This window comes from Ranitomeya variabilis, chromosome 3, assembly GCF_051348905.1.
Source record: "Ranitomeya variabilis isolate aRanVar5 chromosome 3, aRanVar5.hap1, whole genome shotgun sequence".
NCBI lineage: Eukaryota > Metazoa > Chordata > Amphibia > Anura > Dendrobatidae > Ranitomeya > Ranitomeya variabilis.
In genome coordinates, this window is record NC_135234.1 from 251,672,452 (window position 1) to 251,689,474 (window position 17,023).

Consider the following 17,023-nt stretch of genomic DNA (forward strand, 5'->3'; position numbering starts at 1 on the left):
GTCCGATTTGGCGGGCGGCGCCACTCTGGGTCCAATTTGGCTGGCGGCGCCACTCTATGTCCGATTTGGCGGGCGGCGCCACTCTGGGTCCAATTTGGCGGGCGGCGCCACTCTGGGTCCGATTTGGCGGGCGGCGCCACTCTGGGTCCGATTTGGCGGGCGGCGCCACTCTGGGTCCGATTTGGCGGGCGGCGCCACTCTGGGTCCGACTTGGCGGGCGGCGCCACTCTGGGTCCGACTTGGCGGGCGGCGCCACTCTGGGTCCGACTTGGCGGGCGGCGCCACTCTGGGTCCGAGTTGGCGGGCGGCGCCACCCTGGGTCCGAGTTGGCGGGCGGCGCCACCCTGGGTCCGATTTGGCGGGCGGCGCCACTCTGGGTCCGATTTGGCGGGCGGCGCCACTCTGGGTCCGATTTGGCGGGCGGGTTCCGATTTGGTGAGCGGGGCAATAATTATAATAAGACTATAGATAGTGCTTTGAAATTGTGCTGTGCTATCACTTTAAGAGCTGATATTATCTGCCAAAACTGTCCTGCTAGGGTCATGTACAGTTCGCAGGCGTTGGCATAGTAACTGGGCCTGACTGAGCATATCAATGAGCTAATCAGCCAGGTGGCAGGTACATTTCAAATTGCCTCAGAAACCCGGCCATTATAACCTATGTGAAAATTTCCCTATTGAAAAGCATTACAATGAGGGGAAAAACCATTTTCAAACGCAAATTGCGCCAAAACTACAAATCCGATCGACACGAAAAATACTTAGCACACCTCTTGGGGACGCTGGCTTCGAAATGACACCTCACTGGAGTCTGTGAGTGAAGCGGTTCGGGCCGCATTACGTGCGGACTGAATAATAATAAGAACTAGATGGGTATTTCCTGAAGGAACTACAGATAGTGCTTTGGAATGGTGCCCGGGCTGCCCCTGCAAGACTTTCACACTTGGGTGCCCCTCAGGCGGTCCGATTTGGTGGGTTGGGTCAATCTGGGTCTGATTTTGTGGGCGGGGTAAATCTAGGTCCGATTCGGTGGGCGGGGTCACTTTTGGTCCGATTCTGTGGGCGCGGCCACTCTGGGTCCGATTCGGTGGGCGGAGCCACTCTGGGTCCGATTTGGTGGGCGGGGCACCTTAGGGACCAATTTGGTGGGTGGGGTCACTCGGTCCGATTTGGTGGGCTGGGCACCTCAGGGTCTGATTTGGTGGGCTGGGCACCTCAGGGTCCGATTTGGTGGGTGGGGTCACTCTGGGTCCGATTTGGTGGGCGGGGTCACTCTGGGCCCGATTTGGTGGAAGGGGTCACTCTGGGTCCGATTTGGTGGAAGGGGTCACTCTGGGTCTGATTTGGTGGAAGGGGTCACTCTGGGTCCGATTTGGTGGGCGGAGCCACTCTGGGTCCGATTTGGTGGGCGGGGTCACTCTGGGTCTGATTTAGGGGGCGGGGTCACTCTGGGTCCGATTTGGTGGGCCGGGCCCCTCGGGGTCCGATTTGGTGGGCCGGGCCTCTCGGGTTCCGAATTGGTGAGCGGGGTAATCTACTATCTAATTATCTAAGGGCACTTCCGTCTTTCTGTCTCACAACACCGCTACGTCATCATCTCGTGAGACCGCAATGCACTCTTGGGACCGGAGCGCGCAACAAGCATCGGGTACCGGCCACTCCAGGTGCAACAAGCATCGTGTACCGGCCGCTCTAGGAGGTGCAACAACCATCAGATACCGGCCGCTCCAGGAGGTGAGTATGTAACTTTTTTATTTTAATTCTTTTTTTTTTTAACAGGGATATGCAGTATACTATGTGACTGGACAATATACTACGTGACTGGGCAGTATAACTACGTGGCTCTGCGCTGTATACTGCGTGGCTCTGTGCTGTATACTGCGTGGCTCTGCGCTGTATACTACGCGGCTCTGCGCTGTATACTACGCGGCTCTGCGCTGTATACTGCGTGGCTCTGCGCTGTGTACTGCGCGGCTCTGCGCTGTGTACTGCACGGCTCTGCGCTGTGTACTGCGCGGCTCTGCACTGTGTACTGCGCGTTCTGCGCTGTATACTGCGCGGCTCTGCGCAGCTCTGCGCTTTGTACTGCGCGGCTCTGCGCTATATACTGCGTGGCTCTTCGCTGTATACTACGCGGCTCTGCGCTGTGTACTGCGCGGCTCTGCGCTGTGTACTGCGCGTGTCCGTGCTGTATACTGCGGGGCTCTGCACTGTATACTGCGGGGCTCTGCGCTGTATACTACGCGGCTCAGCGCTGTATACTGCGCGGCTCTGCGCTGCATACTGCGTGGCTCTACGCTGCGTACTGCGCGGCTCTGCGCTGTATACTGGGTGGCTCTGCGCTGTGTACTGCGCGGCTCTGTGCTGTGTACTGTGCGGCTCTGCACTGTGTACTGCGCGGCTCTGCGCTGTGTACTGCGCGGCTCTGCGCTGTGTACTGCGCGGCTCTGCGCTTTATACTGTGCGGCTCTGCGCTCTGTACTGCGCGGCTCTGCGCTGTGTACTGCGCAGCTCTGCGCTGTGTACTGCGCGGCTCTGCGCTGTGTACTGCGCGGCTCTGCGCTGTGTACTGCTCGGCTCTGCGCTGTGTACTGCGCGGCTCTGCGCTGTGTACTGCGCGGCTCTGAGCTGTGTACTGCGCGGCTCTGCGCTGTGTACTGCGCGGCTCTGCGCTGTGTACTGCACGGCTCTGCGCGGTATACTGCGCGGCTCTGCGCTTTATACTGTGCGGCTCTGCGCTCTGTACGGCACGGCTCTGCGCTGTCTACTGCGCGGCTCTGCGCTGTGTACTGCTCGGCTCTGCGCTGTGTACTGCGCGGCTCTCCGCTTTATACTGCGCGGCTCTGCGCTTTATACTGCGCGGCTTTGCGCTGTGTACTGCATGGCTCTGCGCTGTGTACTGCGCGGCTCTGCGCTGTGTACTGCACGGCTCTGCGCTGTGTACTGCACGGCTCTGCGCTTTATACTGCGCGGCTCTGCGCTGTGTACTGCACGGCTCTGCGCTGTGTACTGCACGGCTCTGCGCTTTATACTGCGCGGCTCTGCGCTGTGTACTGCACGGCTCTGCGCTGTGTACTGCGCGGCTCTGCGCTGTGTACTGCGCGGCTCTGCGCTTTATACTGCGCGGCTCTGCGCTTTATACTGCGCGGCTCTGCACTGTGTACTGCGCGGCTCTGCGCTGTGTACTGCGCGGCTCTGCGCTGTGTACTGCACGGCTCTGCGCTTTATACTGCGCGGCTCTGCGCTGTGTACTGCACGGCTCTGCGCTGTGTACTGCGCGGCTCTGCGCTGTGTACTGCACGGCTCTGCGCTTTATACTGCGCGGCTCTGCGCTGTGTACTGCACGGCTCTGCGCTGTGTACTGCGCGGCTCTGCGCTGTGTACTGCGCGGCTCTGCGCTTTATACTGCGCGGCTCTGCGCTGTGTACTGCGCGGCTCTGCGCTGTGTACTGCACGGCTCTGCACTGTATACTGCGTGGCTGTGCAATATACTACGTGGACATGCATATTCTAGAATACCCGATGAGTTAGAATCGGGCCACAGTCTAATAATCATAAGACTACGGATAGTGGTTTGGAATTGTGCTGTACTGTCACTTTAAGAGCTGATATTATCTGACAAAACTTGTGACCTGGTGAGCTGATGTAGATTTCATAGGCGTTGGCATAGTAACTGTGTCTGACTGCGCATATCAATGAGCTAATCAGCCAGGTGGCAGTTATTTTTAGAAATTGCCTCAGAAACCAGCCCATTATAAACGTATAGGAAAATTTCTCCATTGAAACGCATTGAAAGACTTTTTTCAAACACAAATTGCGCAAAAACTACAAATCCGATCGACACGAAAAATACTTAGCACACCTCTCAGGAACGCTGGCTTCGAAATGACACCTCACTGGAGTCTGTGAGTTTAGCGGTTCGGGCCGCATTACGTGCGGACTGAATAATAAGAATAAGAAGAAGTTTACCACGGTGGAATAACAGTATAGTGCTTTGTTCCAAAGCACTATAATAATAATAAGAAGAAGTTTACCACGGTGGAATAACAGTATAGTGCTTTGTTCCAAAGCACTATAATAAGAAGAAGTTAACCACGGTGGAATAACAGTATAGTGCTTTGTTCCAAAGCACTATAATAAGAAGAAGTTTACCACGGTGGAATAACAGTATAGTGCTGTGTTCCAAAGCACTATAATAATCTTTATTTTTATATAGCGCTAACATATTCCGCAGCGCTTTACAGGTTGCACACATTATCATCGCTGTCCCCGTTGGAGCTCACAACCTAAATTCCCTATCAGTATGTCTTTGGAAACTTTTAAAACTTTTGACATTTTTTATATTTTCAATAAAGACCATTTGGATCTAATATAGATGTTCTTGCTTCATTGAAGGGACGGGTATGCTACCACCTCTTTTTGTGTTTAAATTTACAAAATGCATGATTCAGATGAAACCCCGAGGGATCTATTCACTAATGAGGCAGCAGAGTTATTCTAAAATTTGTGTGGCTTCTGTTCGGTGGTATACGCCTTTTAAAAGGTGCACAAAACTGTGGCCAACTGAGTCAACAGTGAATCCATCTGACTCATTATAGGGAATCTTCTGCTGGGGTTCTGCCTGAAACAGGTGTTTCAAAGACATACACAGGAACCCCGGTGTAAGCGTTCAGCGCAATGCACAGGATAAATGTGAGCCGAGCCTTACTGCGATCTTTGGGAGGCAGAATAAACAAATCAACAGCAGATGAAGAATATTTATTTTTTACACTATTCCTTATGCAGTATAAGTGATTAGATTACCACTCTTCAAGTCAGATTTCCATAGATTTTTTTTATACTTGGCTGCTATCACTCACTAAAAAACCCTGTGTTTAAAAAAAAAAAGTTGTCACATTGCCATATTTTAAGAGATATAATTTTTCTACATATATTTCTGTTGACAGAGTCATGTGAGGAAAAAAATGATGTGCACTCACCGGTCCCGTGAATTAGTTTCTTTTATTTGGACATTTGGTGGTTACAGACAGGGAGAAACGTGTAGGTAAAAGGATGACAGCTGTTTCACACAAGTGTGCGTCTACAGGTCCCAATGGGGTCATCCTTTTACCTACACGTTTCTCCCTGTCTGTAACCACCAAATGTCCAAATAAAAGAAACTAATTCACGGGACCGGTGAGTGCACATCATTTTTTTCTTCAACATTGGACTACAGTATGTTTCTGTTTATGGATGTAGCACCTGAGGTGGCCCAAATAGTTTTTTGAGGCATTGAAAATACAGCTATATGGTGACATGGAATCCAGGGCCGGCTCCAGGTTTTTGAGGGCCCCGGGCGAAAGAGTCTCAGTGGGCCCCCCCTTTAACACATACCACGATTCATGATCGCATATAAACACAGCCATGTAGTATATAACACAGCCCACGTAGTATATAGCAGCCCACGTAGTATATAGCAGCCCAGGTAGCATATAGTGGAGCGCCCCCTGTCACAGGGCCACCGAGTCCCAAGTACCGGGTCTCCCTTCTGGCTCTGGCGATGTCACGGTGGCTAGACCCCGGCCTGTGACCCTGTTAAGGGGGATCCAATAAAGGAATAACAGTTCGATGTGTGGGTGGTGGTGATGATGTGGTGCAGTGCCGGTCGCAGTAATTAACGAGGACACCAGGTTGCAGTCTCTTTACCTCTTTACTGAAGGCTCAGGATTCTCAGTCTGGAATACGGTTAACCGGGCTGTGGGAGTCCGGCCGGTCCGATGGCACCTCCAGAGTTCCCTTTGCAGGTGGAAATCTGTGCCTACCTTCTAGCGCTTGTGTGTTGTGGTCCTCCCCTGCTGTGCTTACGGGATAGTCCCCACAACTGTTGTGTCTGTTTCTGAAGTTCCCTCACAACTCGATTATGATGTTCTGCTTCGTCCCCCAGATCATATGGCTAGGACGCACCCGTATGACGGGTAGGCTCGGAGCTCTTCCGGGACCCTAGTGTCGCCCCTCTCCAGTTGTTGCCCCCTATGTCTTCTTAGGTGATTTGAGTGAGACAGCCCGCCTATAACTGACTGTCCTGCCGTAGGTTTGAAGTAAGGCCTGGAGCTCAATACTTCCTCGGCGTTCCGGCCACCGGCTACGCGCCTCAGTAGGATGTTGCCTCGTCTTACAGCACGACTCCTACTGGTGTTTCTCCTTGTTGCGTTAATCTCGTTTCTCACTCAGCACAATAAACCTCGCTTCTTGTCCTTTCTTGGGGTACCGCCGCAAGGAAGTGCAGGCGCGGTCCCTTTACGTTCTCTCTGGTTCGCTAGGTCTCTGCCAGGATCCCACTCCTGACAAGGACCCTCCTGAGTCTCTCCCCGCAACACCCTCTGCCACAGGATGTTGCCTGTTCGATTCCCAGTCAGCTTCTCTCTAACTTCCTGTCTAACCCCCAGTTTTACCAGACTGTGAGGAGTGGCCTAATACATAGCGCCCTTAGCTCCCCCTGGAGGCCAGACGGTGAAGTGCATTGGTGTCTGTGATACCTGGTCAGGTGAACTCCTTCAGTGCCATCAGACGTACCATAGCCCCCCTTAGCAGCGGAGCATCAGTACTGCAACGACCAGGACTCTGGGGCGCTGCAATAGCTGCCCATGTAGTATATAGCAGCCCATGTAGTATATAGAAGCCCATGTAGTATATAGCAGCCCACGTAGTATATAGCACAGCCCACGTAGTATATAGCAGCCAACGTAGTATATAGCAGCCCAGCCCACGTAGTATATAGCAGCGCAGCCCATGTAGTATATAGCAGCCAATGTAGTATATAGCACAGCCCACGTAGTATATAGCAGCCCACGTAGTATATAGCAGTGCAGCCCATGTAGTATATAGCAGCCCAGCCCACGTAGTATATAGCAGCGCAGCCCATGTAGTATATAGCAGCCAATGTAGTATATAGCAGCGCAGCCCATGTAGTATATAGCAGCCCAGCCCACATAGTATATAGCAGCGCAGCCCATGTAGTATATAGCAGCCAATGTAGTATATAGCAGCGCAGCCCATGTAGTATATAGCAGCCCAGCCCACGTAGTATATAGCAGCACAGCCCATGTAGTATATAGCAGCCAATGTAGTATATAGCAGCGCAGCCCATGTAGTATATAGCAGCCAATGTAGTATATAGCAGCGCAGCCCATGTAGTATATAGCAGCGCAGCCCACGTAGTATATAGCAGCCAACGTAGTATATAGCAGCCCACCACGTAGTATATAACACAACCCAATCAGTATATAAGAGCCCATACCTTGTCCTCCCAGCCAGGCTCTGCATCCCCCCGGCCCCCGCAATCCTTTGTTGCAGGTGGCAGGTGCTGCACACTTCCTGTTTGGCGACGCTCGGCTCATTCTCCAGGCACTGGACAGTCGGAAGTCACTCTGCTCTGCGTATCCATGGCGACGGATTGTGGGCGGCTTTCCAGCAGCTGCAAAAGTTCCAGAGCTCCGTGCTGCCTCTGCCTCCTCTCTTTTAGGGCTCATTTCCACATGCGAGGCACACGTCCATATCTCGCATGTGGAAACCAAGCTGTGGAGCCGGCACTTTGGAGCGGAGCGTGCGGCCGCATAGGAACACATGGAGCTGCACAGCTCCGCTCCAAAGTGCCGGCGCCAGAGCTTGGTTTCCCCATGCGAGATACGGACGTGTGCCTCGCATGTGGAAATGAGCCCTTAGCGTGCACCTCGGACCGCAGATGCCTGCCTCAGGGGCCGCATGCGGGCAGCCTGCCCCTAACGCCGGCCCTGAATGGGCCCCCCTGTCTCGCCATGGCCCCGGCACTTGCCCGGGTACGCCAGGTGCTGACGCCGGCCCTGATGGAATCTATGGGTTTATGACAAGCAGCGGTGCGGATTTTCTTTTTTCTTCATTGTTGGATATAAAAGTCATGTGAGGGTTTGCTTTTTGCGGAATGAGTTGGAGTTTTTATTTGTACCATTTTTGGGCAAATAATATTTTTTGATCGCTTTCTATTCTGATTTTTGAGAGACAGAATGACGAAAAACCAGCAACTCAGAGATAGTTTTTTTTTTATGCCGTTCACAATATGATAAAAGTGATAAGGCAACATTTTTCTTTGCGTCAGTGCGATTACAGAAATACCACATTTATATCATTTGTTTAATATTTTTTCACTTCTACACAATAAAAATAATTTTAAAGAAAAAATATTACTTTTGCATCTCTATAATCTGAAAGCTATAGCTTTTTCATTTTTCCACTGGTGGAACTTTATGGCTGCTTGTTATTTGGGGGACAAGATTACATTTTCAGCTATACCATTTTTACTTATATTCATCTTTTAAATCACGATTCTCTATGTACTCCTTTCTGTACCTGCTGATGAAACCTTGCACATGTTTAGTGGAAACTGCAGTCACTTTAACACCCTAGTAAGAATTGGCACTCTTTTCCAGGAGCGCTTTCAGTGTGGAATAGCTGTCTAACACCGCCTAATGCAAGAACCACATTAATAAAGGGTAATTCTGCATATACCGTATATACGCGAGTATAAGCCGACCCGAGTACACTGCGTGCAGTATTATTAGGCAAGTTGTATTTTGATCACAATACTTTTTATACATGTTGTCCTACTCCAAGCTGTTCAGGCTTGAGAGCCAACTACCAATTAAGTAAATCAGGTGATGTGCATCTCTGTAATGAGGAGGGGTGTTGTCTAATGACATCAACACCCTATATAAGGTGTGCTTAATTATTAGGCAACTTCCTTTCCTTTGGCAAAATGGGTCAGAAGATAGATTTGATGGGCGTTGAAAAGTCCAAAATTGTGAGGTGTCTTGCAGAGGGATGCAGCAGTGTTGAAATTGCCAAACTTTTGAAGCGTGATCACCGAACAATCAAGTGTTTCATGGCAAATAGCCAACAGGGTCGCAAGAAGCGTGTTGGGTAAAAAAGGAGCAAAATAACTGCCCATGAATTGAGGAAAATCAAGCGTGAAGCTGCCGAGATGCCATTTGCCACCAGTTTTGCCATATTTCAGAACTGCAACGTTACTGGAGTAACAAAAAGCACAAGGTGTGCGATACTCGGGGACATGGCCAAGGTAAGGAAGGCTGAAAAGCGACCACCTTTGAACAAGAAACATAAGATAAAACGTCAAGACTGGGCCAAGAAATATCTTAAGACTGACTTTTCAAAGGTTCATGGACTGATGAAATGAGAGTGACTCTTGATGAGCCAGATGGATGGGCCAGAGGCTGGATCAGTAAAGGGCAGAGAGCTCCACTCCGACTCAGACGCCAGCAAGGTGGAGGTGGGGTACTGGTATGGGCTGGTATCATCAAAGATGAACTTGTGGGACCTTTTCGGGTTGAGGATGGAGTGAAGCTCAACTCCCAGACCTACTGTCAGTTTCTGGAAGACAACTTCTTCAAGCAGTGGTACAGGAAGAAGTCGGTATCGTTCAAGAAAAACATGATTTTCATGCAATACAATGCTCCATCACATGCCTCCAACTACTCCACAACGTGGCTGGCCAGTGAAGGTCTCAAAGAAGAAAAAATAATGACATGGCCCCCTTGTTCACCTGATCTGAACCCCATAGAGAACCTGTGGTCCCTCATAAAATGTGAGATCTACAGGGAGGGAAAACAGTACACCTCTCGGAACAGTGTCTGGGAGGCTCTGGTGGCTGCTGCACGCAATGTTGATCGTAAACAGATCAAGCAACTGACAGAATCTATGGATGGAAGGCTGCTGAGTGTCATCATAAAGAAAGGTGGCTATATTGGTCACTAATTTTTTGGGGTTTTGTTTTTGCATGTCACAAATGTTTATTTCTAAATTTTGTGCAGTGATATTGGTTTACCTGGTGAAAATAAACAACTGAGATGGGAATATATTTGGTTTATATTAAGTTGCTTAATAATTCTGCACAGTAATAGTTTTCTGCATAAACAGATATTCTCCTAAGATAGCCAAATCTAAAAAAAACCTACTCCAACTTCCAAAAATATTAAGCTTTGATATTTATGAGTCTTTTGGGTTGTTTGAGAACATAGTTGAGAATCAATAATAAAAATAATCCTCTAAAATACAACTTGCCTAATAATTCTGCACACAGTGTATAAGCCGACCCCTCTAATTTTGCCAGAAAAAAATGGGAAAACTTAATGACTCAAGTATAAGCCTAGGGTGGGAAATGCAGCAGCTACCGGTAAATGTCAAAAGTAAAAATAGATACCAATAAAAGTAAAATTAATTGAGACATCAGTAGGTTAAGTGTTTTTGAATATCCATATTGAATCAGGAGCCCCATATAATGCTCCATAAAGTTTATGATGGCCCCATAAGATGCTCCATACAAAAATATGCCCCATATAATCCTGCATAAAGGTTAATAATGGCCCCATAAGATGCTCTATAGACACATTTGCCCCATATAATGCTGCACAAACATTAATTATGGCCCCGTAAGATGCTCCATACACACACTTGCCCCATGTAGTGCTGCACAAACGTTGATTATGGCCCCATACAGACACTTGCCCCATATAGTGCTGCACAAACGTTGATTATGGCCCCATAAGATGCTCCATACAGACATTTGCGCCGTATAGTGCTGCACAAACGATATGGCCCCATAAGATGCTCCATACAGACACTTGCCCCATTTGCTGTTGCTGAGATAAAAAAAAAATCACATACTCAAGATAAAAAAAAATCACATACTCACCTCTCCATCGCTCAGGCCCCCGGCACTTTCAATATTCACCTGACTTAGTTCCGGCGCCGCTCCATCTTCAACGTCTTCTGCACTGACATTCAGGCAGAGGGCGCGCACTAACCACGTCACCGCGCCCTCTGACCTGAGCGTCAGTGCAGAAGACGCACTCGCGATATTAATTTTACTTTTATTGGTATCTATTTTTACTTTTGACATTTACCGGTAGCTGCTGCATTTCCCACCCTAGGCTTATACTCGAGTCATTAAGTTTTCCCATTTTTTTCTGGCAAAATTAGGGGGGTCGGCTTATACACTGTGTGCAGAATTATTAGGCAAGTTGTATTTTACAGGATTATTTTTATTATTGATTCTCAACTATGTTCTCAATCAACCCAAAAGACTCATAAATATCAAAGCTTAATATTTTTGGAAGTTGGAGAGCATCACTGCAGAAGATGCTGAAGACAGAGCGGTGCCGGAACGAGGAGCAGGTGAATATCGCGTAGCGCTCCCCCTCCCCGTTATACTCACCTACTCCTGGCGCTGTGCAGTCCCTGTTCCCCAGTGCCGCAGCTTCTTCCTGTATTGAGCGGTCACCGTTAATGCTCATTACAGTAATGAATATGCAGCTCCACCCCTATGGGAGGTGGAGCCGCACATTCATTACTGTAATGAGCGGTACCATGTGACCGCTCAGTACAGGAAGAAGCTGGGGCGCCGGGGAAGCCAGGGACCTGCAGGGACCGCGCCAGGAGCAGGTGAGTATAATTAGACAGCCCCCACTCCCCTGCCGACCCCTGGGTATGACTCGAGTATAAGCCGCGAGGGGGACTTTCAGCTCAAAAAAATAGGCTGAAAATCTCGGCTTATACTCAAGTATATACGGTAAGTATTATATCTCTACTATGTAACATAATATTTACCCAGACTTCAGGAAAGTCTTGGCTGTCAATCACCGTGCTGGGGTGGGAAGGTGAAACTGAATATTAATGAAGCACAAGCCTGCTGAACCAACCCCTTAACATGACTTATATGGTTTCTGATGAAACAAGAATAAGTGTTTTTCAAAGGACAGATAAAGTTTAGAAACCTTGCAATAACTACTGTGTGGAGTGTTTAAAGGGAATCTGTCACTAGGTTTTTATTATGTAATTTGAGAGTAGCATAATGTAGGGACAAAAACCCTAATTCCAGTGATGTATCACTTACTAGTCTGTGTGTTAATCGAAATACAGCCCATCAAGTGATATACAGTATTGCTGTAATCAGGGTCTCTGTCCCTATATCATGCTGTTCTCAACTTATAGAGTAAAAACAAGCTGACAGATTCCCTTGAATGAACTTGACAGTGTGGTGGCCGTGGTTGTACTAGTCACAAATCTGCTTCAGAAAATTCACTTGGCTTAAAGGTATTCTTTCTCTTTCAGTCATGGCATAAGGCCTGTTTCCGTTGTGCCAAGTGTGGGAAAGGTTTGGAGTCCACAACATTGGCAGATAAAGATGGGGAAATCTACTGCAAAGGTAAGTAGATACTGCATTATGGTACATTTTTGTAACGAAGTTACTGCATACATGAACATTTGGGAGAAGTAACATCAATATAAGAGTGGACATAACTCCAAAGTTGAAGATTAAAGTGGTATTAAAGTGGTTGTCCAAAATAAAAATTTGCCCAAGGGAACTGAATTTGTAAGGAAATAAAAAAACCTCCTGTAACCAAATGCCGGACCGCCGGCCTGTGATTGGTGCCGTGATCTGGTGTAAACACAGTCCACATTGGTTTGATGGCTGGGGTAACAGTGGCATCTCGACTAACAGAGTGACCCGAGCTGGAGCTAGGTGGGTGATAGTACTGACAGTATGACTGAGTTGGATTTTTTACACCTTTGCAAAGAAATATTTAGCTCAGAGAAGCCCTTAAACCTGCTCTATATAGTGATTATCCCCCTTCATGTAATTTTGTGACCAACAGGAATTTCTACAAAATCTTGTTAATTTAAGTCTAACTAAATTCCAAATCCAAGCAGAGGCAAGCACCCTAAAAACAATGTAAAATAATTCATCAATGTCTGCCAATTCCAAATTACCACTGAGCTACAGTAAAGGGATCATCTAACTTAAAAATATTTTTGGAAAAAAAAAATCTACCATTGTTGACCCTGAAGTGGTGATTTTATTGACATTGGGTGGATGCAGCTATCGTATATTACAACCCCTGGCAAAAATTACAGAATCACCGACCTTGGAGGATGTTCAGTCAGTTGTTTAATTTTGTAGAAAAAAAGCAGATCACAGACATGGCACAAAACTAAAGTAATTTCAAATGGCAACATTCTGGCTTTAAGAAACACTAAAAGAAATCAAGAACAAAATATGTGGTAGTCAGTAATGGTTACTTTTTTTAACTAAGCATAGGGAAAAATTATGGAATCACTCAATGCTGAGGAAAAAATTAGGGAATCATGAAAAACAAACAAACAAAAAAACCCACTCCAAAACATCACTAGTATTTTGTTGCACCACCTCTGGCTTTTATAACAGCTTGCAGTCTCTGAGGCATGGACTTAATGAGTGTAAACAGTGCTCTTCATTAATCTGGCTCCAACCTTCTCTGATTGCTGTGGCCAGATCAGCTTTGCAGGTTGGAGCCTTGTCATGGACCATTTTCTTCAACTTCCACCAAAGATTTTCAATTAGATTGAGATCTGGACTATTTGCAGGCCATGACATTGACCTTATGTGTCTTTTTTCAAGGAATGTTTTCACAGTTTTTGCTCGATGGCAGGATGCATTATCATCTTGAAAAATCATTTCATCATCCCCAAACATTCTTTCAATTGATGGGATAAGAAAAGTGTCCAAAATATCAACAAAAAACTTGTGCATTTATTGAAGATGTAATGACAGCCATCTCCCCAGTGCCTTTACCTGGCATGCAGCCTCATATCATCAATGGCTGTGGAAATTTGCATGTTCTCTTCAGGCAGTCATCTTTATAAATCTCATTGGAACGGCACCAAACAAAAGTTCCAGCATCATCACCTTGCCCAATGCAGATTCACAATTCATCACTGAATATGACTTTCATCCAGTCATCCACAGTCCACGATTGCTTTTCCTTAGCCAATTGTAACCTTGTTTTTTTCTATTTAGGTGTTAATGATGGCTTTCCTTTAGCTTTTCTGTATGTAAATCCCATTTCCTTTAAGCGGTTTCTTACAGTTCGGTCACAGACGTTGACTCCAGTTTCCACCCATTCGTTCCTCATTTGTTTTGTTTTGCATTTCCTGTTTTGGAGACATATTGCTTTAAGTTTCCGGTCTTGAGGCTTTGAGGTCTTCCTTGGTCTACCAGTATGTTTGCCTTTAACAACCTTCCCACGTTGTTTGTATTTGGTCCAGATTTTAGACACAGCTGACTGTAAACAACCAACATCTTTTGCAACATTATGTGATGATTTACCCTCTTTTAAGAGTTTGATAATCGTCTCCTTTGTTTCAATTGACATCTCTTGTGTTGGAGCCATGATACATGTCAGTCCACTTGCTGCAACAGTTCTCCAAGGTGTGATCACTCCTTTTTAGATGCAGACTAACGAGCAGATCTAATTTGATGCAGGTGTTAGTTTTGGGAATTAAAATTTACAGGGCGATTCCATAATTTTTCCCCTCATAATTGAGTGACTCCATAATTTTTCCCCTATGCTTGGTTTAAAAAAGTAACCATTACTACCACATTTTTTGTTCTTGATTTCTTTTAGTGTTTCTTAAAGCCATTTAAGTTGCTATTTGAAATGACTTTAGTTTTGTGCCATGTCTGTGATCTGCTTTTTTTCTACAAAATTAAACTGAATGAACATCCTCCAAGGCCGGGGATTACATAATTTTTGCCAGGGGTTGTACATGAAGATTGCTTTTAAGGCCGGGGTTACACTTGCGAGTGCAATGCGAGCAACTGGCGTGAGTCTCTCTGCTCAATACCTGGCACTGGGTTCGGAGCGTGCAATGCCGGGTATTGATGTGAGAGACTCGCACATTGCACTCGCAAGTGTGACCCCGGCCTAACACCCAAAGTCAGTATAGTTCATGCCTTTCTGTCTACACAACCCCTTGATATCTGTATTTTTTTTATGAAAATCAAGATTTTCTGCTTCCACTGTAGACCTTCTGCACAAAGTTCTGCTGCATTTTTGCTGCGTTTTTGTCTGGAAGATTAGTCTTTTGTGCATGCTGATAAAGTTTAGTACATAAAAAAACACGATTGCAACTTCCTGAGGTTTTTGTTACAAAAATGCAGCAAAACCTGATACCTTCATTTTTTGCTGAGTTTTTGCCGCATGTTTGCACTTACTCATTGCTTTCTATGGGTGAAAAACGCTAAAAGATGTGACGTCCTGCCGTTTTCAAAAATACAACAGTTTTCACATTCAGTCAAGAAAAGAAACCAATGTGTGTGCAGGAGACTTCTGGTACTTTTGCTGGTACTGCAAAACGCAGATAACATTTGCATTAAAAATCAACAAAAAATGCAGCAAAAGAGCAATGTGTGAACGTAGCCTTAGTTTGTTTTTGCATACAAGAAACATTGATAGAACAATGATGATAAAAACTGATGCATGGACAAACACTGATCAAAATCTGTCCATTTTTATCACATTCAAGAGAAAAACAGAAGTCTAAATGGAAGGAAGAGGAAGAAAAGTTTTACAGACAACAACAAAAATGTGGTGTTTTTTTTTTGGCTAATTTTCGGTTTGTTAGGAGTCCAATCTGCTAAAACTTTGTCCTTTTCCTGAATGGAGAGGAAATATGAATGCTCAGTGTCCACGCTATTCATTGTTTATGGGACTGCTTAATACAGAGCTCTGCTATTTCCAGCAGTCCTATAGACATTGATTAGAGCATAGATCAAAGATGATCACTGGGGAGTTTAGGTGTTGGACCCCCTAGTTATCAACTAACAACATGTTTTCTTGGGAATAACCCATTAATTGTATCTTTTTCTTATTTTAGGATGTTACGCCAAGAATTTTGGTCCAAAAGGCTTTGGATTTGGTCAAGGTGCTGGAGCTCTGGCTCACACAGGATGAACATTCCATTTCTATTTGTATTTCATCATTATTATGAGAATTATGCAATGAACGTATTAATGCTATTGCTTCCATGCTGTAACTGAGCAGATATATTTTACTGCTTTCACCTAATACCGATAGTGAGTTGATTTTACTTGGCTGTAAACACTCAATGCACATACTGTAGCACGTCTAGACTTAAAAACATTCATAGTGGGTCTTCACGTAAATTGAATACTAAAAAGATGGTAACTACGGTGGGCTGAGATGGGATGAGTACATGGCTTGACAGTTGCTAAGCTGTACCTTCATGCTTGTGCGTACAGTACCAACTCTACAGGAGCCTCTCTATGAGCAATATAAATCATGTCAAAAAGTGTGGCTGCTATATCAAAAGGAATAGTGAATACTACAGTCTATTATATAGCACTAAAAGGAAAAATAAAGAGAAAATATTTTTATATTAACTAGTGACACATAGAATTTTTTAGAAATACATTTAGGTGAAGAATCATTTTAACAAGTAAGTTGCACAGTTTGGATTACTATCTTTTTGCTAACATGTTCCTTTCAGCACTCTTAAAATATTGTTGCTAAATACAATAAAGGCATAATAAAATCAAAGTGTGGTCAGTGTTTTAAATTTGATTGTGGCTATGCAGCAACTAATTAAAAGCAAATGTGCATCGATTACCTGTTTTAGACAAAGTTTGGCCCCAGGCAGAAAATAAAAGTGAGGCCCCAAATTCTTCACCTACATTTTACCAGTACATCCACAAACCAAATGTCACGACTCGGTTGTCGGGTGACACGGGACCAGGGGATCCTTCCCTGCCCCTAACGGTAGGGGGCATCCTAGCTCACCCTATTCCCCTGGTTACTTCTGAAGGTGAAGATGCCGGGGCCACTTACCTTGCCTTATCTCCTGTATCTGACCTCTGCCTGTTCCCTTCCCCCACCCAGGGAAGAAAGGAGCAGCTGTGCACCGCAGTACACCAACCAGAAGAACAAGGCAACATGAACAAGGGCAACTGAAAATACCAGGCATACAATTATTCACTCACATATTATAGAAGAATCCACCAGGGAGTGGAGGGTGAGAAAAAACCTAAGTAGGAGAAGGTAAAGGAAATATCACTATCACAAACCAAGGCAACAATCACAGATAAATAAACCAAACTCCTTCTCATACAGCCAGCAAACAACTATCCTCCTAGCCATGCAGCATAAGCTACCTCTGGC

At 46.1% G+C, this 17,023-nt stretch overlaps 1 protein-coding gene across 1 annotated transcript in view; it reads left to right on the top strand.

Annotated features, from left to right (window-relative positions):
• CSRP1 (cysteine and glycine rich protein 1) overlaps positions 1 to 16,399 on the top strand; it is a 178,309-nt gene extending 161,910 nt beyond the window's left edge. Inside the window, exons 5-6 of the mRNA XM_077295382.1 lie at positions 12,138 to 12,231; positions 15,723 to 16,399. Of these exons, the coding sequence (XP_077151497.1) occupies positions 12,138 to 12,231; positions 15,723 to 15,799 (171 nt within the window). The 3' untranslated portion in view covers positions 15,800 to 16,399. The remainder of the gene's footprint in view (positions 1 to 12,137; positions 12,232 to 15,722) is intronic.
• Positions 16,400 to 17,023: the final 624 nt, after the last annotated feature.